Source organism: Lagenorhynchus albirostris, chromosome 13 (genome assembly GCF_949774975.1).
Source record: "Lagenorhynchus albirostris chromosome 13, mLagAlb1.1, whole genome shotgun sequence".
Taxonomy (NCBI): Eukaryota; Metazoa; Chordata; class Mammalia; order Artiodactyla; family Delphinidae; genus Lagenorhynchus; species Lagenorhynchus albirostris.
The window spans coordinates 66,404,214-66,428,692 of NC_083107.1; the positions used below are offsets into that span (position 1 = coordinate 66,404,214).

The 24,479-nt window shown below is 43.5% G+C and overlaps 1 protein-coding gene across 1 annotated transcript in view; it reads left to right on the forward strand.

The window, feature by feature from the left end:
• The window catches only part of ALK (ALK receptor tyrosine kinase), a 713,856-nt gene that overhangs the window by 371,739 nt on the left and 317,638 nt on the right, over positions 1-24,479 (forward strand). Inside the window, exon 5 of the mRNA XM_060168966.1 lies at positions 18,599-18,800. Coding sequence (XP_060024949.1) covers positions 18,599-18,800 — 202 coding nt within the window. The remainder of the gene's footprint in view (positions 1-18,598; positions 18,801-24,479) is intronic.

Here is a 24,479-nt window from a genome sequence, read left to right on the forward strand (position 1 = left end):
GAGAAGGTTATAGGCCTAGAGAGGGGGCACGCCTGATCAAAGAACTGGGGGTATACAGCGTAGAAAAGAGAGAACCTAGAGGTTCTGATAACTGTTTTCAAATAGTGGAAAGAACATTGTGTGGGGAGAGGATAGACTTCCTCAGTCCTGTCCAGATGGCAGGATAGGACCCGTGAATGGACATTAGAGAGCAGCAGGTTTGAGCTTGGACTAGGTCAGACACAGCTCACAATGAAAGCTCATCCGATACAGAAGGCGCTGTCCCATAAGCTGCAGGCAGCACCCTCCTCAAGGTGCTCCAGCAGAAGTTGGATGGCTGCCAGGGAGAGCAGAGGGGGATTCCTGCCCTGGCTGGTCAGAGGATTGCAAGGTTTGTGTGGCCGGTGGGAGTCTGTGCTTCCTCCTTGTCCATTCTTCCTCTTCCTCTTTCTCTTAATCCTAAATCCATTATTATGTCCTTGCTGAGCAAGGCCGGGGATCGGTGATGCTCATGCTGGCCTACACCAGAGTCCCTTTGCAAACCTTTCAAATAGCATCACCAAGACTCCGCCCCAGACTAGTTAAATAAAAATATCTGGGGATGAAACCCAGGCATCCACATATGTTTATAGTCCCGCAGGTAATTTTAATGGGAAGCCTGAGCTGGGAACCACTGGCCCAGACAAGGAGAGAATGTGATAATAACCCTGCTCCACCCCCTGCCTACCCCAGGCCACTGACATTTACCCGTTTAACATGCTGTATGATATTATTTTTTTTAAATAAAGTTTAGTTTTGTCTCAATATATTAGTAGCATTTAAGTTTAGATCCTCGTAAGTGGTTTTAGTAGCTTATATTCTTATATTACTTTAGCAGGTAACACTGGCATTGAGAGAGATAAAGGGTGTGTGGACATGTGGATATAAATGAACATGATCCGTTTTCAGACACGGTGGATGCTCTACTGACGCTGAACTTTGTTTCCTCTTCAGCTTCTGTGCCTCACCCAGCAAAGGGCCATACCTTCCTCCATGCCCAGCCCAACACTCCTCTTCCAGTCACCAGGCTGCCGTTGTATAGTCAGTCACCTAATAACTGTAATCCGGGCAGTGCCGCCTTATTTTAAAGTCTTTTGAAGGGTGCGAGCATTCTTTTCTCTTATGGCGCTTGTTGTGAACCAGAAAGAAGGGAAGCCATTCTCTGAAATTGTAAGGAGCTGTGGAGCTATACTTAGCTGGTATCATGGGACCTTCTAAAGGTGTGCTGTCCAATAGAAATGTAATACAAGCAACATAGGCAACTTGAAATTTTCTAGTAGCCACATTAAAAAAGTAAAAATAAACAGGTGAAACTAATCTGAATACATTTTATTTAACCCAGTATAGCCAAATCATTATAATTTCAATATATAAATGATATAAAAATTATTACATTAAAAATCACATTTGAAGTTATTATATATTAATAAGATATTGAGTATAATTTACATAGTACAAAATTTTCTCATTTTAGGTGTAAGAGTCAATGATTTTTAGTTATTTTATAGAGTTAGACTGTGGTGTGCAACTACCACTACAATCTAATTTTAAAACAGGTCCATCATGCCCCAGAAAGCATTCAGCCTATTTGTAACCATTCTCAGTTCCCAGCCCCAGCCCCAGGCAACCACTAATCTAGTTCCTGTCTCTATAGCTTTAAAGGTAATTGTAAAATATGTGTCTTCTGTGTTTAGCTTCTTTCATTTAACATAATGTTTTTGACATCCATTCGTGGTGTAGCGTGTATCAGTACTTTGTTCCTTTTTATTGCTGAATAATATTCCATTTTAAGGATATGCCACAATTTGTTTATCCACTCACCAGTTAATGGACACTTGAGTTGTTTCAAGTCTTTGGCTATTACATATGAATAAAATGCTGTGAACATTCACATACAAATTTTGTGTAGACAAATACAGGAAATGTTTTCATTTCTCTCGGGTAGGTACCTAAGAACGGAATTGCTAGGTATACGTTAACTTTATGTTTAACATTTTAAGAATCTTCAAAACTGCTTTCCAAATAATGAGATATTTTACATTTTTAAAAATGTATTCAAAATCTGCTGTGTGTTTTATACTTTATAACACATTCAGTTTGGACTAGACACATTTCAAAAGCTCAATAGCCACATGGGGCTTGGGGCTACGGTATTGGACAGTACAGATCAAAAGTGTCTCTGCCCAGACAGACATCCTATTCGAATCCCAAGCCAGGTCAGAAGAACACACACAAAAACACACACACGTCCATGCATCTCTAAACACACACATATATGCTCACCATAAACTCATGCACAGCAGTTCCACTCTTATTACTCTTCTTTTATGACTTATTCGTTTGCCTTTACTGAATGTTGCAATAATTAGATTGTACTAAATAAATATGCTTTACAGTAATTTATCCGTGGCTTGCTGAAATACATTTCTCACGGAACCAAAGGTGATAAATTAACAGAAGTATATCCCCCTAAATGAAGATACAGAACCTCATGAAGGGTTGATGACAAATATTCAGAGTATGGCCAGACAACGAAGATTAGAAAGTTGAACATGTTAAAAATTATGTCATAGTTCTGGAAATCTCTATTTCTTGTCAGTGGCGACGAGTGATTAGCCAGTGCTTCTTCTGGCAGGAGTCTGGGGCTACACCTCTTACTCCATCACTCTGACCCAGTTATCAAAGATCCCGAGATGTTTGGTCTCTTGGCTCTCTGGATCCCTACCAAATAGCCTCGGATGTAATTCTGAGTCTTCAAAACCACCTACAGAGTAAGGGTCTCCAGACCATCAGATGGGTCCCCCTTCAATACACAAATCCTGGAAAGGCTGTTGAAGTTCCGTTTAGGGTTATCTATACCACTTACGGCAGCTAGGCTAACATCCATCCACCTTTTCAGGAACTCTCTTTGCTTTCAGATCTGGGTAAACCTGTCAGAATCTTTCAGAGTGTATCAGATACTGGATGTATATTGACTAGAAAGGTAGCTTTCCCACCTGTGCATGTTTATGGTAGTGTTTATGAACAGAAAATTGTAGGCTACCCTCTTAAACTTTTCAAGTTTGATCTGTTATAGCAATTAATGGATTATTTCACATTTCTAAACCTAAAATCCCTGTCAGTTTAATTCAGGAGTCACTTATGGGTATCTCCTATCTGCAGGGACTGGGAGAAATGCTGGGGAGAATGAATAAATAAATGAATGGATGAATTCTGAATGAATGAATCACGATGTGCACCCATGGGGAGAACATAGACTAGCTGGAAACATGGGCACAAGTCATAATAAGGCACTAAGTTTTGGAAAATGTTATACACAATGTTATGGATGTAGGAAAGGAAAATAAGACTAACTTTGCTTGAGGAAGTTGGAAAAGGCATATCAGAAGGGCAACCTTTGACTATGCCTTAAAGGGTGAGTAGGAGACTTCTAGGTGGAGAAGGGGAGGAAGGGCAGAGGGGATGGTCTGTGCAAAGGCTTGGTGGCATGGAGGAGAACAGCCCAGGATAGCAGTGACCAGCTCTGTGGATTGGGGGCTGGGTCACAGAGTGAACGGAAGGACCTGGGGGCAGGGAGATGTAAAGGTGATGCTGAGTCAGGCTAAGGAGTTTGGGCTTCATTCTATAGGCAAAACTAACAGTAAAAAGGACTCCTGGGAGAGGCAGAATCCATTTAGCCAAGGATTAACTCTGAGATGAGCAAAAGCGTGTCAGTGTGGAATCAAAAATTTTCAAATCTAGGAGTCCTTCCAAGTCTAGAGTTCTCTGATTCTGTGAATGACCTAAAGCATTATAACACATGCCGTAAACAGATAAACATGGTTGAAAATGAAGAAGAGATAGGCCTTTGATTAAGAATGATCATATAGTATTTATAGAAGCCAGAAAGAAGGAAGAACTTTTCAGATCGGATTTTGTTGGCATCAGTGTTTTCCACCAACCAGAGAATTTTTGAAACACAAGGACTCAAACGAGGAATGCAGTGCAGACATCATTAGCCAGACATGGAGGAGGAAAGAGACAGGCTTTCATGTCTTTAAAGGCACTATGGACTCTTAGCCCAGAGGACCCCTTTGCCAGGGCTTCAGAAGAGCACATGCATGCAAGCCCAGACTCCCTGAATCAGCTTGGAGGAGAGGGCACAGGAGACGGCACATATGCAAATGTCCATCTTAACTCACAACCTAAAATCCCAGCATCCATTATTTTATAGCTCTTTGGCACCCATGGCCTACCTGTGCCTTTTGTTTTGCTCTTACTTCTCTTTCCATTATATGTTCCTTGAGGACAAGGAGGGTACATATACCCCTTTAGAGTCTTCCCCCACCCCACTCAATATAATGCTCTATGTAGTAGATCTAAAATCTGTTTTGTAACCTATCAGTGGGTGTTTCAGATGAAGGAGAATGCTTTCATTCGGGGGCCGTTGGTCAGTTTTGTCTAGCACCCATCTGTTAGTTAAAGGGTTAAAGTAAAGGATGCTGACCTGTCTCTACTACCTGTTCCCAGTCTGCCAACCTGCTGAACATCCCTCTTGCCAAATGCCCCAGGTTCTGAGACCAGGGAGCTCTGAGGCCTGAGCCCTGAGGGTCTGATTGGAATTATTTCAAAAGTAGTTCCCTAAGAGAGTGTCAGCATCCTTGACTGGATAGGAAATACCCACATTTCTCAAGACCATTTGGTTCCTGAAAACCAAGCACTTTCAATATGTCTTAGTGTTTCCAAATAGGCTATTTGATGACCTGCTCTAGGCTACTTATAAGCAGAATTCAGAGGACATTCTCAATTTCAAGGTTATGCTTAGTGCCCTTATTCTCTTCTTTTTTTCCATTAGAAAAGGTTGTGTTTGCTTTTTTTCAGTCATCAATCAGTCAGTGAATATCTAGCTGTCTAAAACTTGCACAGTACTTAGAGAACAAAGTATATGTGATTTTTTTTATACCTTTGTAGGATAAATGTTCTAATCCATGGAATAGACCACATGCTGTATGAAATATTGTAGACTGGAGTCAGATAATAAAACTGAAACATTTGTAAAGATATTTCTGATTTAACCAGATAGTATTAAAAGAAGGAAGAAATCAAAATATAGAAACGTAATTTAATACAAGTTCGCTGGAAGAGAGATATTTATAATGTGTAACAGGCTAAACCTTGTAAGTATATACACTACGAATGCAGGCTAGCTTTGGTCCGTTGAGGCCTAGTAACAGCCTTCCAGAAACCTAGGAAATATCATGAGTATAAACCTGTGCAGGTAGAATATTGATCAGAAAACCCTAAGCTGGATGTCACTTCCAGGTTAAATGAAACCTGGATAGTTCTCATAGGCCCCACTAAAATTACTAGGAAAACCTAAGATGTCTTGATAATAACTTTTATCTAAAGGAGAGTGAACCCATGAAGTCACAGTGGCTGCCTTTCTTATGTCCCTCCCTGGCCCACTGCCATTCAGGTCACTATACAGTGACTGTGACCCTGAGAATATGTCCCTGCTTCATTTCTTGTATCCTTCATCACTGAAAGTTGTCAACAACAACTTAAGTGCTCAGGACAGTCTTATTTATGATAGTAATGATTGTGATGACAGTAATAATGAGAATGAATAGTTACTGGGCCTTTGATGAACACCAGAGAGGATACTAAGTGCTTTTACATGGTTTCCCTCGATGAATCCTCACCACAACACTATAAGAGGGTCCTATCACTGTCCCTATCTTACAAATGCCTTAGAGAGGCTATTTACCTCATTGTACAGTAAGATCACACCTCATATAATAGAGCCAGGATTTGGCCCAGGTGGTCAAAGCCTCAAGTGCTGGGACCAAAGCTCCAAGTGCTGGGGCCATGACCACTCCAGGCTGCAGCATCTCTCAGGTAGGCTCCCAGATACCAGTTGGGCCGTTACAGGTACAGAGCTCTGATGCCAAGTTCCCCTTGGGGCCAATTTTGCCCATCTCCTCACTCGGTAGGGTTGTAGCTGCTCAGGATTTCAATCCTTTTCTCCTACATTATGATCCTTTAGCTTGGCTCTTAAGGCAGTTTCCTTCTGCACAAACTTACACCTAAAATAGCCTGAAAAGCTATTATTTCTTCCATAACCAAGTGTTTTTTCTAAACTGTTCTTGTAAATATTTGACAATTATCCTTTTCTTTTTATTTAGTCCTAAACAACTGACTGATCTTTTTTTTTCTGATATTTGAAACTCAAAGCATTCTTATTTTCCAAAGCAATTGAGAGTCTGCCCTTATTTATTTACCATGATTACCTGTATTAGGATGTAAGATACAAGATACCAACTGCATCTTCAGACTCTCACAATGAGTGTCATTTAACCATCTGCTTCTTTAGCTGGGCTTTAGTTATAGAATTTCTGAATTGAAGGCAACATAAATTATATTCATTAGGTCCAAACCAAGGGAACAAAGAGGAGAGCAAAGTGTTGGGTAGGGGTAGGAAGTAGGCAGCAAATTCCACTTATAGAAATGGGCAGATCAAATACTCAGGCTGACTCTTCCCAGTTCAGAAGCACTGGATTTAAAATGAATCCTCGTAGCTCCATGGTTGAGATTACCACACAGATTCCAAGAGTCTGATTTGATGTCATAAACTAAAACTCAAATGCCTACAGCAGCCTGTCAGACCAAGTAATTAATGGAGTGGGCCAAGAGTATGATGATAAATGGCCACTGACCCTCATCCTCAGTGATGGGACACTAGGGAGTGGTGGGGACTATGGAGAAGTAAGAGCACATTGAGACCACTGAGTGGGTAGCAGATATTCAACTCTGGCCAATTACTGCCACCAAAAAACCAGGCCCATTCTTGCCAGACCTTCTTTCTTTCCCCCCAGAGCAGCTGGATATGCAGATATTAATGTGATTGATGTTTCCTGACTTTTAAACATTGACTACCAATCCAAATTTAAAAGCCAGTGCTGACCAAGACTTGGGCCAAAGGAAAGCCCACCCATGGACAATGGCTTCTGAGGACTGATGATTTGCCAACTCTTTCCTAAACCTTCTTCTCCAGGCCTGACTATTGTTTCACAATTTAGATGTCACTTGAAATTTAGGGCTTTTCTCTCTCCCTAGCTGTAATAGCTAAGGAAGTCCTAAAGAAGGCTTAGTTTACAATATAAATTCAGTGACTTCACTTAGATTTTCTTTTTTTTTTTCACTTACTCTGATTTCTATGAATATAATTACGCTTAGAAGTTCCATCCAATACCCATAAAGCAATTGGTGTACCTTTAAATATAGTAATTATTCTTATCAAATATTATTGAAGTTAATACTAAGGAAAGCCATTATAGAACACTCAAGTTCATCAATATAAAATGGCAAATTGGTAAACTTTATATGTAAGATTTGATAGCGTAAAATTGTTCACATTACCCAGACACAGCCCAGCTGCTTTTGCAAGGGCCATCATCCAGGGAAAGGCTGTAAGTGTTCAGTCATTTGTATGGACCTCCTAGGCTCGGGGCCCCTCCATCTGCACCACCTTGAGCTGATAGGCAGGTTAACTGATATCTCTAAACCTTAGTTACCTCATCTAAAAAGTGTCCATCGACAGATGAATGGATGAGGAAGATGGGGCACCTATATACAATGGAATATTACTCAGCCATAAAAAGAAACGAAATTGAGTTATTTGTAGTGAGGTGGATGGACCTAGAGTCTGTCATACAGAATGAAGTAAGTCATAAAGAGAAAAACAAATACCGTATGGTAACACATATATATGGAATCTGAAAAAACCCGAAAAAAATGGTTCTGAAGAACCTAGGGGCAGGACAGGAATAAAGATGCAGATGTAGAAAATGGACTTGAGGACATGGGGAGGGGGAAGGGTAAGCTGGGATGATGTGAGAGAGTGGCATGGACATATATACACTGCCAAATGTAAAATAGGTAGCTAGTGGGAAGCAGCCTCATAGCACAGGGAGATCAGCTGGGTGCTTTGTGACCACCTAGAGGGGTGGTATAGGGAAGGTGGGAGGGAGATGCAAGAGGGAGGAGATATGGGGATATATGTATACATATAGCTGATTCACTTTGTTATACAGCAGAAACTAACACAACATTGTAAAGCAATTATACTCCAATAAAGATGTTAAAAAAAAAATAAGGAAAACTTCATTTCATGCTTCTCTCCTTCCAAAGTGGATTTTGTTACACCAAAGGCACTTTAGTCCCCTAACTCCTCCCTTCCCTACCCCTCCTACAGCAAATACTTTTATCTCTCCTTCCTCCTTCTCTTTGAATTAAATCAAATGTTTAGTTTTCCTTTGGCTTCTGCTTTCTCTGTCTCATCAAATCAAGTGCTGTTCCATTTTGCTTGAGGATTATCGCAATAAGCTCTTAGGGAAAAGAGGTTTCTCAGCACTTCAGCTTGTTTCCTTCTAGTTATTTGCTTTGCCTTTTATTATCTTTTTTTTGCTGAGTCCCCAGGACACAGAGACACACAGAGTATGTAGAGATCTTTGGCCTTTTCCTTTTTTCCTAAATGAAACCTGTTGGTTAAAAAAAACATAAACAAAAAAATATGTCTCCCCCAAAAAGGTTTGTCCTTTTTAACAGGGTCAGAGATCTAAAATGAGATCTACATAAACATACACACATACACACAGATATATACATGTAAATATATGTATGTATGTATCTATCTATATATACACACACATATACAGTATGTCTACACATGCACACACACAAATATACATGTATTCACTGTATACACACACAAGCATAAATATATGTTACCATTTCTAGGGAGCTTTTTGCCTCAGTTAACTTGGACCTGAGAGATAGTTTACAGAAATCCACCAAATAGGCAAATGTACTACCACTTTACGCTACAACTGAACTCATAGTGTTAAGATTAATAATACTGTTAATAAAAATCAACTCCTTCTACCTCCCTTTCCTCCCTTAATGAACACACTTGGTTTTTCTAATCATTAGATCTCAAAAACCAATACCATTTCTCTTCAAAGTACTTCATGATGAAGGTGCAGTAAAGCAATACATTTAAGTTCTGGTGGTGGAGGGTAGCAGAGCTAATTCCAAGTATGTGACATCATAGCAGAGTGAGACAGTAAAAGTGCCCAGGGCTGGGACTGGAGGAGCTGGGTCCTAACACAGCTCAGCTGCCTGCTGTGGAACCCAGGCATATCCCTTCAACCCCCTGGACTGAACGTCTCACCTGCCAGGTGAAAAGGTTGGACTAAATAACTCCCAAGGGCTCTAAGTCTGGATTCCTAAGTTATCCCACTTTTAGGCAAGGCATGGCAATGAGGACAATCCCACCTATTCCTTCCTGTAAATTTCAAAACTTTGAACTAAAACCTAAAACCTGAGTTGAGATTACATGGGGTAGCAGAATTCGAATTTGGAAAATAAACAATAAAGGAGCTCTCTCAGTGCCCCCAATTTGGCTTGGCACTTCATAAGACCACGTGAACAGAGGAGACCCTCAAATACTTCCCAGACTGGGGGGACTACCCTAAGCCCCTATGAGTGATTTCCAGAGGATGACTCATCCATCTGGTTCCCACCTGCTCAGGCTTTAGTCTGTGACTTTAGATTTGGGGCAGTCAGATACATGGGCTTGATGCAATCTACTGGAGCCCGATCCTTAGAGCTGTGAAAGTGCAAAGAAAGAAGGTGATGTCTGGGGCAACTGGAGACCAAGCCATAGAACATTTGACCAAAAATATCATCATAAAACTCTATTATGGGCAGGCAGATACTGGGTGTTCCACTGGACAGGGTGTCTGAAAACCTTGCTCCTGGTTCCAGATCTACCACTGATGTGCAGCGTGACCTTGGGCAAGTGTTTAACTTATTTGCTTCTTGGTTTTCTCCCCAGTACAGCAAGGGATTAAGCTATGTGACCACCATGTTTGTTTCTAGCTCTGACATTCTGAAAGTCAGATGTGGAATGTAGCATCTTTAAATATCCTCAGGTAGAGAGACAGACGTAGTAACCCAGAGGAGGCTTTCCAAAAGCATGATTCTGCTATAAGAATCTTAGTTTTTGATGAGAGGACAGTTTGAAAGTCATACAAAGAGAGAAGATTTAAGAGATGACATAGATGTAGATATAGATCTATTATTCACTTCATTCACTTCATACCTTCATTCTTATCATGATGGTTTTTTCCTTTCTCACTTTCTGCAGATGGTCTCTAGAGCAGAAATAGAATAGAGTTTTCAAAGCATATTCCATGGTACATGATACGCAATAGCAAAAGAGTTCTGTGCCCAAAGGAGTTTGGGAAATTTCATTTTATGTTTTACTCTTGAAGAGTCACAAATCTTAATGGCATATTAAGGTTCTAAGACGTCCTGCAAGGAAAGAACCTGTTTGCTTTTGTTTAACTCTGTAATCCTCAAACTTACTTGATCCCAGAGCTTTCTCATACTACCTATTAACACCTTGTGGGGCTGGTGTTCTGTGGAACATACTCTGGGGGATGGCATTATTCCCTGACGCTGCACCTAGTGGCATGTGTCTGCACATTGCACTTCTTCTGTCCATATTCCAGCCCAATAAACCTCTGTTGTTCTTTAAGCCCCCCATGATATGAATGGCATCATTATCAATCAATAGCTTGTAATAATGATTTAATAGTTTAATTGCAATATAGACAATTAGCCAGAGGTGCCGGAACTGTGTGTGATTTATTGAGATGGAAATTTGTCCATTCATGCATTTGTTTGTGTTCTCATGCAAAGAATATGATTAAGAGCCTTATGGTTCAGGGTGGTGGACTGAGCACACATTTGTCTTCTCTCCTGCAGTCCCACTAAAGCAATAATAAGGGATTCAACAGAGGAATAAATCCTGAATAGCAAACAGAGCAGGAAGGGAACCATGAGTGAATTCTAGAGCACAAAGAGGAGATGGAAGCTGTTGATGGAGGAAATAAAGTGACCAAAGCTGAGAAAATGCTCCCTTTAGAGCAGAGGAGGGAGCCCATCTGCTGGGAGGCACCATGAGTACTGATAAGGGATCCTCTGAAGTAAAGATGAGAGTCAGGAGGAAGAATGAGATTCCTCTGTGGTGTGGTTAACCCATATTGTCTCTGCCGCCTTTTAACCCCATTTTCCCAGATGAAAACATAGCAGGGTGCTTAACCATGAGGGAGAGAAACAGGGGGCTCTTCTCTAAACATTCAAGTGGACTTGGGAGAACTAGGGCTGCTAGTGGGTGTGTTCATGGTTTATGCAGAGCGTGACTAGTCCATGATGCTGGAGTTGGGGACCGGGCACTGCAGGATGGCCGGCTCCCCACCAGCCATCAGGCCAATTCTGACATGGAGAGCAAGCACTGACTGTGTGCAGAGAAGCTTCTATCTGTGCTCCTCGTTTCTCCTGTTTCTATATGAGGGGCTGATCCAGGACCACCCTACATATGATAGCCCAGAAACATGAAAAAGAAATAGCAACAAAAAAAATTGACTCCAAAGGAAACAAAGATAAATTAGGTAATAGAAGTTAACTTGAGAGATAAATCTCTTCAGAAAGATTTAAGACTGAGAAGAGGGAAATGAAAATATCAGAGAAATAATAAAACAAATTTATCAGAGATGAAAGAAATGTGTTTTCTGATTGAAAGAGCCCACCAAATGCTACCGCAGAATTTTTACAGAAATCCATTCCTAGATCCATTGTATTGAAATTTCAGCACCTCCTAAATAAAGATCCTGAAGGCTTCCAAAGGGGGCGGGGGGAAAGCAGGCTGACTACAAAGAAATTAACAGTAAAACCAGCCTCAGACTTCACCTCAGTCACACAGATGCTAGACAGCACTAAAGCTAGGCCTTCAAATTTCTGAAGCAAAATTTCTGATCTATAAACTATAGCCAGAAAATCTATTAACCAAGTATGAAAACAAAATAAAAATATTGCAGATATTCAAAGATTCGCCAAGAAGCTTTCCCCTGAGGAAATTTCCTGAGGATGGTGGGACTAATGGAAGAGCTCTAGTGAAAATGAATTCCAGAATAATAGCTGTACTGGAGGCCCGGAAAGCAACTGGTACAAATTAAAAACAGGGTGTCAACGTCTTCAAGAAGGGAGAGATTTTTCAAGGAATGTGTAGAAGTGCTAGAGATATGGTGCAAAAGGCAAATAGAAAATAAATAAAAGAGAAAAACAATTAGAAATTTCTGAAAAAACAAAATGCACAAGAGACTCCTGATTCAAATAAATATAAGGCAAATTATAACGTGCCACAATTTTGACAAGTGACAATGTAAGACAGAGGAGAGAGAATGAATATTCATTTACTCTTGATGTTAGAAACATTCTCTGTGGAGTGGGATGCATTACTGGACCTATAAAGACGTTTATAAGTATAACCATTGGTCACTGTAGTGAAAAATATATATATATAGTTTTCAGTATAAAAGCTCTGTTTATTGGTTTTCAACATTTAGCATCAACCTATAAACAAAACACAAGAATTAATCATTCTTACACAACCTTGACAATATAGAGGGAAACATAGCTGCCTTGGGAGGTGGACGTGGAAAAATGCAGAAGAGCAGGAAGACTAATAGCATCATCTTCCAGGGAGGAGAGTCAGGTGATGCTGTCTAAAGCTGATGGAACAAGTGATACATTTGCCATGAAGAGTTAAAAAGGAAAGTAATAAAAAAAGTAAAAGGGGATTAAAAAAATAAAGAATTCGAAGGGGGATAGTATCATTTTTTTTTACTGTACCATCAGTGTTAAGGAGCCAAAATTGTTGCACCAACAAATAACTCTGTGATCATAATATCTAGAATCATGAAGGCAGCTGCCAAAAGAAATTAGAAATCCTTAAAAATATTTTTGGGACTTGGTGAGAGGAGCAGGATTTGGGGATAGTTTTTTTTTTTTTAATTATTATTGTGAGCTACTCTGAACTATTTAACTCCTCACCATATGTATAAATTACTTTCATTTTTAAAGTCATTGAGTGCCTGCCATATGGCAAGCATTGTGTTAAATACGAGACATTTAGAGGTGGTACCAGCCTTATAGCATCAGCATCTACAGAAACAAATGATGCTAGGACAGGAGCCCTTCCCAGGGATGCATTCATGTGAATTGGAAGAGAGGAGTCAGGGCAGGGAATCACAGTTTACAGAATATTTGGCCAACTGATTGAAACTGTTGGCATAGAAGCCTCAGAGAGGTGAATTAGGAGAAGTCTTTAGGACTTAGGAGCTTGGAGATTTGACATGTTTCCTTTAGATTAATAATATTCTAGGCAGGCAGAGAGAGTTACTGACAGTTTGGAGCTCTAAGTGTCCTTAGAGAGACTCTATCCAACCTTTTCATTTTACAGACAAAGGAACCTTGGTAGTGGCAGAGCTAGGGCTCAAATTCAGTCCTTCTGATTCCAAGTTTAGTGATAGATAAAAGGAGCTCCAGACTGAGACACCCCTCAAAGCTGGAAATCAACATTCCTCACATACCTACTAAGGGCCAGGCACTGAACTGGCCACTCCATGCATGTAGTTTAATTTAATCTCCACAACAGCCATATGAAGGAGGCACTACCCATATTAAATCTGAGCAAACTAAGGCTTAAAGAGTTTAAATGATTCGTCTGAAGCCTAGAACTGGATAGAGATAGAGCCTGAATATGAAAGAGTCTGTCTGATCTCAATATTCATGCCCCTTGGTTTCTGGCTCATAATTTGAGCCCTGCTGGCTGGGATAAGAGCAACACATCCCTATGCCGGTGACCAGAGATAAAAATAATAACCACTTCATATTTAATCATTGAACACATCAACACAATGCAATAATAAGGAAACCATGATCGTGGCACCGTGTAAGCAGGGCTCTTTGATCTGCCTCTCCACCCCTCCACGGCCCACACTGGGGGAAGATCTGTGAGATGCCAGGCCATCCTTCTTAGTTAGAAGGGACCCCAGGAGCCTTCCCATAGCCCCAAGCTATTCTGAGCAAACTAAACAGGAAACAGGGAAAGAGGAGAGAGAAATTCTCACTGACTTTAAAAGATTTATACTGACAATATCCCAAGGAGCTTACGAAATGTATTTTTTCCTTTTGTTTTATTTTTTGGAGGTAGAGGAAAGCTGCTGATGAAGAGAGAGCTCTCAACTATGGAGTTTCATTGAGAGTGAAAATATTTTAAGCTCAGTCCCTTGTTGATAGTCCAGTTGCACAAAATAAAATTCATATAAACATTATCTCACATATTAGAACTGGAAAAGTAATCCATCTTCCAGTCAACTTTGAAAGAGTCTCATTATTGAGGTACTGAATCACAGGAAAGAATTTAAATGTGTTTCCACACCCAGGAGGGAGGAACGGTGGTACAGGATAAGCCCCAAAGCCCCAGCAACTTCAGCTTGATTTGCTCCTGCTGGGAACTTGAGTTTCGCAGGGGAGCGTGTGTGTGTGCGCGTTCGTGCACACGCACACACACAAGCACACTTGCGTGTTATCTTTCTGAGAAAAAGGGAAGCACCTCCTTTATTTTGCCCACATTCTTTCTTTTAGTAGCTCAGAAAACTGGTTTCAATCCAACTTTCCACCAACTAAAAATACCAGAGTAGGGTCTCAGACCAAGACACAATTTTTGCTCCCTAATATGTGGCATGTGTGGCTTCATCCTAACCACGGAATGCACCCCCAATGTGTCTGCAGCAAGACTGTGCCCCCAGAGATGCTTCCAGGGCTCTCACTTGCTCTGAAAAGATATACACTAGCCTAGTGTTAGAAGCCCCGGTAGAGTCCCAAAGTCTGTCCCTAACATAGCACCTTTGCTTACAAAGGTAACATACTAAACACATCACATTTGCATTTAGTCTCGTCCTTGCCTAGTGTGAACTGGTGGTAGAGGATGAGGTTGGGTCAGTTTTGATCCCTCCTGCCCCCCACCGTACCAAATTAATCTTCCTGAAGCACCAACCTGATGATGTCCCCGTCCTGCTCAAAAACCGCTTCTGGCTCCCTGTTATCCACAAAGTAAAGTTGGACATCTTTAGCTGGGAATGAAGTGTTCTCTGTGGTCTCGTCCACACTCACTGCCCTTCCTTATTTCTCAGCCTTCTCGTCACGTGTGCCACTCTGCAGCCAAACGCCACTACACATTTTCTACATTTCTGCCTTCACTCCTCTTCCTCTCAACTCTTGCACAGCTGTTTCTGCCAATATCCTTGTTTTTCTCTCCCTTTAAGACCTAGGTCAAAGGTCATCTTCTTTATGAGTCTTCCCAACTGAACCTAATGTCTCTTTCATGGAGCCTCCCAAAGTGCTTTATGTCTTATGTGTCTTATGACTCTATAACCTCTACTTTTGATTAAAATTAGTGCAGACATGTCATCACCCCTATGGGACCTCGAGTTCCTTGAAAGCCAGAACTGTCTGGCTCATGTCTGTGTCCCCAGGGCAGAGCCAGTGGTTGGATGTTTGCTCAAAGCAGGCATCCAATAAATGAAATTTGAGGGCAGAAAGGAGTAAGGAAGCCAGTGAACAAATGGATTTAGTCCAGTACCCATCTGCCCGCCTTTCTCCCTTCCCATCCGTCTGGGCTCCTGAGATATACAACTTGCCCGCAAGGCACCCTGGTCATATTTTAGGATAAAGAATACAGTGGGACAATGAGAAAGACACAAGGGAAAGAACACTGGTTAGGAGTCCAGAGACCTGGAGTCTGGTCGGTCTCTGGACTTTCAAATTAAGACTGGGCAAGTCATTTCCTCATTCTGATCTCCAGTCTGCTTCTCTAGAAAAGAGAAGACATTATATTAGATAATCTTAAAGTCCTTTTTTTTTCAAAATTATAACTTTAATATCCACAAATGAGAACTTTATATAAACTCATATAAAGTAGTTAGAATTGGCTGATAGCAACAAGACTTGACGTGATAGTTGAAACAAGTAGAAAGTTGCTATTTTAGTTTGTAATAAATCATAGAAAAAGACAGTTTCTAGCCCGGGCTCAGCAGTTGTACATTGTCAGGGTTTGTAAATGTATTAACTTTTTCCATATAGTCACAAGGTGGTTGCTACATATTAGCTGTCACAACCTCATTCAAGGCAGCAAGGAGGAAATAGTGGTGGGAGTGACACCATCCCTTCTGTAAAGAAAGGAAACTCTTCCTAAGACACGGCCAGTGGATCTCTGCTTACAGAACTCCTTGTTCAAAGCCAAGTTCACTCCTATCTGAAATGAAGGCTTGAGACATGAACATTTAATCAGACTTACAGTACCCCAGTTGGCAAGAAAGAATAGTGAATTGGATGAGGAGTAGATAACCAAGAACTTCAACATCATTGGTGTAGCCTCTTATTATTTATAAAAACAGTTTCATATCAAAGGATGATCCCTGTGAGGATAGAATTATTTAGGAGCACTTTTTAAAAAGGAACTAAAGGCAACCCCAATCTAAACAGTATCAGAAGCAATAGTTTACCTTATTAGAAACAAATTTTGGAAAGGCCCATAAGTTTAAATGAGTCATATTCCTACCTAAAACACTGAATTTGTTAATATGCATTTGTTTAATTTACTTTGTTTGAATATGTTTATATAACTTCTATGTTTTCAAGGCAAAACTGGGATAGAGGAGGAGGAAAACATTTAAAGGTACCTCCAATTCCTTCTGGTCCCATTTCCTATTTTCATCTATTAATAATCCCACATAGCTTTCACTATTTAAAGTCCTTTCTAATTCTGAGTCTTTAATTCTAATTCCTTTCTTTTACCTCTGTGCCTGTGACAAGAATGTCTCCCCCATGGTAAAACAGGATAATAATATAGATTATTTACTGAGGGTTGTAGAGCACTTTTCAAAGGCCCATAGGCCATGCTGAAACTTCCCAGTAATTACAGAGGGTTCAGTTTCCAGTACTGACCCAAGTCCCTGATTCAACTCAGAAACAGTCTTGTGCTGACCTCATCCTGATTGTAAGTAGAAGTCACATTTATTTACTTCTAGAACATTGCACCTCTCCAAATTCCTGACACAATATGTGTGCTTGGAAATGCTTTGCTTCTGGTAAGAATCCCCTTCTTTCATCTGCATCATTCTTTATTGTAGGCTGCTAGTTCCCTTTGCCTACTCGGTAAATTGGGTTATCTGCAGAAGGAGACTAATTCAAAGCACTGGGGGGTGATTAAAGAAGGCTGAGCACTTGTTAGCTGGTTTCTACAGGAGTTGGGGATCTTGTGGGACTAGGCTTTCACTGCAAAAGGAGCAGCATCTAAAGGTCCAAAACTTCAGTGCAGAGTGTAGCAAGTAAAATTAATGCACCAGAAGGAATACCGGGAACATAAAATGGTGCCCTGCTTTTATGCCGACAGTAATCCCCATGCAAACAAGGTGCTTTTAGGTCTCTTGGACTGTGCTGCTGGAGTTAGGGTTGGCCTGCCCCAGAGGGAAACTCTACAGGCATGGCACCAGGAGGGACTTGTAGGGCTCTCTTTGTGGAGACCAGTTGCAAATGCATATGATTCATAGACTCAGGAGCTGAAATGAATCTTAAGAGATGATTGACTTCAGCCAACCCTTCCCACCCCATTTTATAAATGAGGAAACCGAAACCAGAGAAAGTTAAAGCTTTGCCCAAGATCACTTAGCTAGAAAGCAAAGGAGTGGGAGCCATGATCTCAGCTACATAAGTGACCCAAATAAGCCACCCACCTCTCAGAGAAAACCTTGAACTGGTTATGACTATTTGGGAAGCCTAGAGCCAACCCATACATTCCTGGGAAACTCTGAATTGTCCAGCAGATGTCAGTTGAGTCCGAAGGTGGCTTGAGTGTGATATGGAGAACTCAGGTCAGCTCTGATTTAAACTGTGACCCATAGCGTGGCCTGAGATACCCCAGAGTGTCCTGGTTTGTGAGGTGTGGAGATACGCTACGTGGATGTTTATAAGATGGAACTGATGTCCTGCCTCCACTCTGGGAACGTGTACGGAGGGAGGGACTCTCTTTAGGCTGCCCTCCTCCACCAAGAACATCTTAGCACTGGGTTGAGTTTCTGACTCTCATCACTCTTTGGGGATTAAATAATCTGTCCTCGTCTTCTACTTCTTATGGGACTTTGTTAATTGTGCCTACTGGCTGGGAAAGAATCTGTGAGTGTCATCTCTAACTTAGAAGACAGTCGAAATCAAATAATTGATTATTTTATAAAGGTGCTTCCTCTCTACCTGAAACTGTGTAATGTGCTCTCCATGCTTACCTCACATAATCCTCACAACCACTGAAGTAGATGTTTTCATTCCCATTTTACAGATGAGGGACCTGAGTCTCAAGAACATAGAGCTAGTAAGTAGGGGAGCTGAGGTGAGAACCTTGATCTGCCTGATGATAAAGCCCAAGTCCCAGGTCACCATCCTCTTGCCTCAGGCTTTGCTTTTTACAGAGACAACCTAAGAGAGGGGGAAGAGGGCCAGGTGTGTGTAAGGAAGGCGAGAAAGGCCTCCAGCATCGCTGACTCTGACGCCGTTGGTCTCTAAATCCCGCCACAGAGCTTATGCTGGTCCTCCCTTCTGTACACACTGCAGAGTCACCTTCCCTGTCTCTTGGCAGGCGCCTTCCTCCTCCTCAACACCTCGATGAACTCCAGGCACAGCATCTTGAGTCCATGGGTGAGAAGCAGCAGCGAGCACTGCAGGCTGGCCGTCTCGGTGCACAGGCACCTGCAGCCCTCCGGGAGGTACGTCGCCCGGCTGCTGCCCCACAGTGAGGCTGGAAGAGAGATCCCCCTGGTACCCACTCCAGGAAAGCATGGGTAAGTCCTTCCCCGTGTCCAAAACCCATTATGTAAATGGAGATTTGGCTTTGGGCTACAAATTTCCAGAACACCCTGGAAATTTGACATCTACTTAATTGACATCTATTTAAAACTCACAATCGTCCTTTAATGGGTAGTAGGATCCAGATGGAGCCATTACTGCTAATATTCCCTGCATGGTGTCTTGGGCACTGATCTGTGGGGTCCTCTGGCTGCCCAGGCTGACGGTCCTTCCAGAGGCCAGAGGACCAGCTGACAGAGTGGACATTTAATGAGTGGCTATTAAAGATATTCGTTTCCCAAAGTCCAGATGGGGCCAAGAAGAAAACAGCCAAGGGGAGTGTTGAAAGGCCAATATGAAAGTAATTGAATATGCTGGAAACTGGGTTTTACCAGAAGAAATCTGGCGGGAAGGGAAAGAGCAAACAATTGTGGCTGCCCACGCAGGTCCTACAGCAGTGTGGGACACCACAGCAGAATAGGTCAGGGATGCCACACGGTATCAGTTCAGGAGAGGAACATGATCTGTTCTAGAACCTCTAAGGCTTTCACAACATTGAAGTCATACCCAATACCTGTGTCAGTGAACTTAAGCCTCCTGGACACACTCACATGCTTCCTCAGTGACCCATCAGGCCTCTAGAAGTAGTGACGCTGGAAAGCAAACCTGAACAAGGGAACCTCTGTGCCTGCCTTTTTTCTCATTCCATAAGACTTCAGTTTTGAGGGGTCCCTGCTCCGATAATCAACAAGAGTGCGAGATCCTTCTTTGTGGCGCGTTTGCTAGAGAAAGACCTCAAATTTTTCCTTCTAAGAAAATACGTTTCAGAAAGGCTCCATCTGAGCAATGATGTTCCCCATCTCCATGGTGTGCTGGGTCAGTGGGGAGATCCTGCCTACTGCAATTCCCATAAAGCTATATGGCCTCCTTGCTCATTTCTTGAAAGTCTCCACCCCACTCCCCTGCTACTGGCCCATCTGTATTTATTTGTGTTTCAAAGAACTACAAGCTGCTACAATCCCAGCAGGAATGAAATCTTGGCTTCAGAAAAGGTGTTCTCCTCATACCTAAACTCATATCTATCTTCTTGCCTCTGAAATGTCTCGTTGGACTGGCTGGGAGGGACCCAGCCACCAATTGTGTCTGTTCACCAGAAATCAGGAATGTCAGGTGTGTGAGCTGCCCACTATTAGGGATGAGCCGTCTTCTGATGGCCAAGGCTTCCTCCAGCATAGCCTCCTTTTCTTGTGAGAAGCCCCAGATGGCAAGGTCTCCCATCCATGGGTGGGGATGGCGGTGGCCTTGGCTGCGGTGCCATCCTGTATGTGTTTGCCCAGCCCCATGAGCTGTTTGTTTTGACTTCTGCTCAACATTCCTGCCCCACCAAGCCTGGCAGAGACCAGAGAATTCTTCCTGGGGCTGCTGGGACTTCAAGCAATCAATCTGTTGAGGTGCTAGGTAGCGGGTAGGGAGACATTGATGTTGCAGGTGGACATGGAGTTTGGGGTCTCCCTGAAATGCAGGCTGAGAATGAGCGTGTGTGTGAGAGGACAAGTGCTGCAGGATTTCAGCACTTCCTAAGTAGCAGGGCCTGGTCCCTGTCTAGCATCCTCAGGAAAACGATAGCGCCTCAGTGTGACGGGCCACGGGGGCTTGCTAAGAGCTTTCCCCTCTTTATCTTCCTGTGCTCATAACTACCAGCTGAGTTCCCATTAACAAACAGGAAAACTGAGGCAGAGAGCAGAGGTAGGCAGCCTATTTATAGTTGCCTTAACTGGACCCCAGGTCTCCCCTTTCCTCATTCGGGCTGTTTTTCAGGGGGTAAAGGATGGGGTTGGGAAAGAGGAAATGGAAGATGAAGGAACCTTGCAAAAAGAGCTGATCTAGATTCTTTGAAGAGCCAGGGAGCATGTGATGGCAGCCTTTCCTCCTCATGTGTTGAGAACAAGGAGACCAAGACTGCGCGGTACAGGAGGCTGTGAGCGTCCCCTGAGGCTGCCCTGGCCGCCAGTCTCCGTGTCCACCCTGCTGGCCAATGCATTTTCTTCCCAACCTGACTCTTCCGTCACCAGGATTGGTCTGCATCCTGGAGGGTGGGAGCTGAGCCAGGAGAAAGGGAGCAGGGGTGCTGGGCAAGCCCATTGACCTGATAGCTTTGCTAGGGCTGTCCCTACATCTTCAGGGGCTTTGCCTCAGGCCAGGCTCCCTGCGTCTTGTGCCGAGATGTTCTCCCCTCTCCCTGGCAGGGCCATCGTGGAGTGGAGTTTGGTGATGAGCAAGAGTGATTCCAGTTTAAGTTAAAGATGCCTGAGCTATAGCCTCCCCACTAACAAGATCAGTGTGCTGAGGGTGCAAGGGCGCAGCTGAAGGGGCGACCCGTAGACTGCTTTGCTGCGTGGAGGAGCTCTGCTGCTGGGCCTGGCAAGCTGCAGGTCCCAGGCACTTGTCCAGCAACTCAGAGAGCTCTGGCTATTCATGTCGGCCTGGATCCGAGTTGCTCAGCCTTGGTACTATTGACGTCTAGGGCCGGACAATTCTTTTTGTGGGCACTGCACTGAGCATGGTCCTCGGCTTCCCAGGCCTCTACCCACTAGACGCCAGTAGCACCTCCCCTGGTTGTGACAACAAAAATGTTTCCAGACATTGCCAGATGTTTCCTGGGGAGCAGAATTGCCCCACTGAGACCACTGAAATAAATAGAGCATTTTAGAGCGGGGAGGAGCCCTGGGATTTACCCGCTTCAACCGTGTCAGTTCACAGGTGTGGGAACTAAGGCCAGGAGAGGTAAGGGACTTGCTCCCTGTCACGTGATGAGTGTCAGTGTTGGGAGGCAAGTGTCTTGAGCCCTACACTCATGTGTGTGTGCCAGCCACTGTACCAGGTACAGGTTTCACAGACACATAAGGCCCATCCCTACCCTATAACAATAAGACCCTATAACAATAGTAATTGTTATTACTCTTACAATAGTAATAACTATTGTTAACACTAATTACACACTTCCTAGATGTGCCAGCCAATCACTGCTGTGCACTTTACACGCCTTTTCTTATTTAATACTCAACAACACAATGAAGCAGGTACTGTTATTATCTTCCATTTCACAGATGAAGAAATTCAGTGAAGCCAAATAACTTGCCCAAGGTCACTGGCTAGACAGGGAGGAGGGGGTTTGAACCTAACCAGCCTGACTTCAGACTGTTTTTACCCATTGCCGGAAGAGCTCAAATGGACCACAGTAGTGCAGCAGAAAAATTATTATGCCCTTGAATCAAAGCCCTAAATTTAAGTCCTATTTCACTATTCAATCGTCAGTTCAATGAACAATCATTTATTGGGTATTTTGTATTTGTTAGGACCATAGAGGTGATAGGGATACAGAAGGCCAGCCTTTGATGGTTCATGAAAGGATATTCCATGAATGAGCTCTATGACCTGAGGCAAATTCCATCCCCACCTAAGCCTTGGTTTCCCCATCTGTAAAGTGGGGATGATGATGCTGGCCCAGCTCACATGGTCACGTGGGGTCATGTGGGGTCATGTGGGGTCAGTGCAATTAAGGATGTGAAGGGCTTTGCACACTCTGAGCAGGATACAAATGTAAGAGGCCATTACTTAATACCCTCATCTGCTCTGCTCTGCTCTGCTTACAATTGGGGATCACAAAGGATTGAGACTCGTCTGCTCTCTGATTATGGAGTCAGTGTCAGACTCAAGAATCTGTTGGTTTTGAGGTCCTTGGCAGTTTGCCCCGCTGGAAGCTCATTCTCTTTAATATCAGAGATGACCCCAGCAGCCCAGTGATCATTGTGGTCAGGGGGACGTGGTGAAATCTTGGCGGTGATAAGAGTGATGACTACAGATGGCTTCCTCTCGGAGCAGGACATGGTGGTTCAGGGACCGCTACTGGGAGAACAACATTCGGCATTTGTAGTGGCAAGGAAGGAAGCTGTCACAGCAAAGTCAGCTGGGGCGAGTCTGACTCAGAGGAAAGACAAGTCAGAGGCCACCAAGTCCCCAGGAAACCACTAAGTCATGAGCACTCGGTGCAGCAGCCTGCGTGGAGGCACGGGAGGCTGGGGGAGGCTGCTGGGGAACCCCCTCCTCATTGCCTGGAAGGCCGCAGCAGCGTGCGTGACATCTAAATGATTCAGAGCGCGAGCGCCTGAGTCTGCCAAGGCAGCCTGGCTCGGCCCAGGGCCTCCCAGGGGACAGCCGACGACACGTGCCTGGCCTGCTCATCCACCCGGCCAGAGGGGCCACAGAAGCAAGGAAGCAGAGAAATGGGCTGTCAGACAGCCAGCCCCACTGGCCACAGAATCCAGCAGGCAGAGGACATCTTAACTCTGAATTAGAGGCCACGAAGTTCCATGAATTGAATGAATATAATAATACCTATTTAATATGATGAGTCGTGAAACGGCATGAGGAAGATGGCTCACATTGTACCCAACTGTAGTAGATACTTAATACATGCTAGATCCTTCTCACTCATAATTCATTTAACTCCCATGGATGGAGCGCCACCGTGTAATAGGTGCTAGGAATACACAGCCGGAGATGACACAGGCACGGCCTTCAAGGAGCATCCAGTCCAGTAAGGGAGAAACAAGTAAAAACATCTGCTTATGCAGATGTTTTTAAATTAGGGCCCAGAAATTTTAAGAGGCTGAGCTAAGATCACTGGCCAGCAAAGCCAGCACAGGCAGCCCAGCTGCTGCTTCTGCCTCCAGCACGTCCCTGCCTTTCAGCTGAAAGAGCAGTCAGCAGCAGTTGGCAGTGTGAAACCGGCGCCTTCCTGGACCCAAGAACACAAGCACAAGGGCTGGTGGTGTCTCAGGCTATAAGAGCGACTCTCCAGGCCTCCTTCCAGGACATCGTCCCGAGTCTTCCTTCCTCTTCATGCACACAGTTTCTCCTGCAGCCTCGGGTGTCTGGGGACTTTATTATGTGTGACCAGAACTACACAGTGTGTAGTGGGAAGAATTGGACACTGAGGGGATAGAAGTTGCCAATCTTTTGAATTACTAATTCTTTTTTTTTTTTTTTTTTTGTGGTACGCGGGCCTCTCAGTGTTGTGGCCTCTCCCGTTGCGGAGCACAGGCTCCGGACGCGCAGGCTCAGCGGCCATGGCTCACGGGCCCAGCCGCTCCGCGGCATGTGGGATCTTCCTAGACCGGGGCACAAACCTGTGTCCCCTGCATCGGCAGGCGGACTCTCAAGCACTGCGCCACCAGGGAAGCCCTGAATTACTAATTCTTGAAAAGATGTTTTAAACCTAAAGGATTTGGTGATACCCAGGCTTGAGCCAAGATAAGTGGTCCGGGCCTTTTCACAGCACAAACAAGGCTCATTCCAGTGGGTAGCGGAGAAACAAGATTCTTCATGGCATGAAGCTTCACCTTTCTGTGGGAGCTTAACCCCTATACTCAAAGGAGACTTGAGTTCCATCTGTCCCGTTGATTTCCTGATGTGGGAAGCCAGGCCTAGAGGCCTGATGAGGTATGATGAAGGTCAAAGTGCAGGCTCCTGACAAAGCCAGGACTCACGCCCATGTTGGACCCCAGAGCCCAGTTCTCCTGTGCTCTCGTTTGTCTGTCTCCCAGCTGAATAGTTGGATCAAGAAATTCTCAAATTCATTGCCCTTGGACTAAAAACTGCAGCCCCCTGCCCAG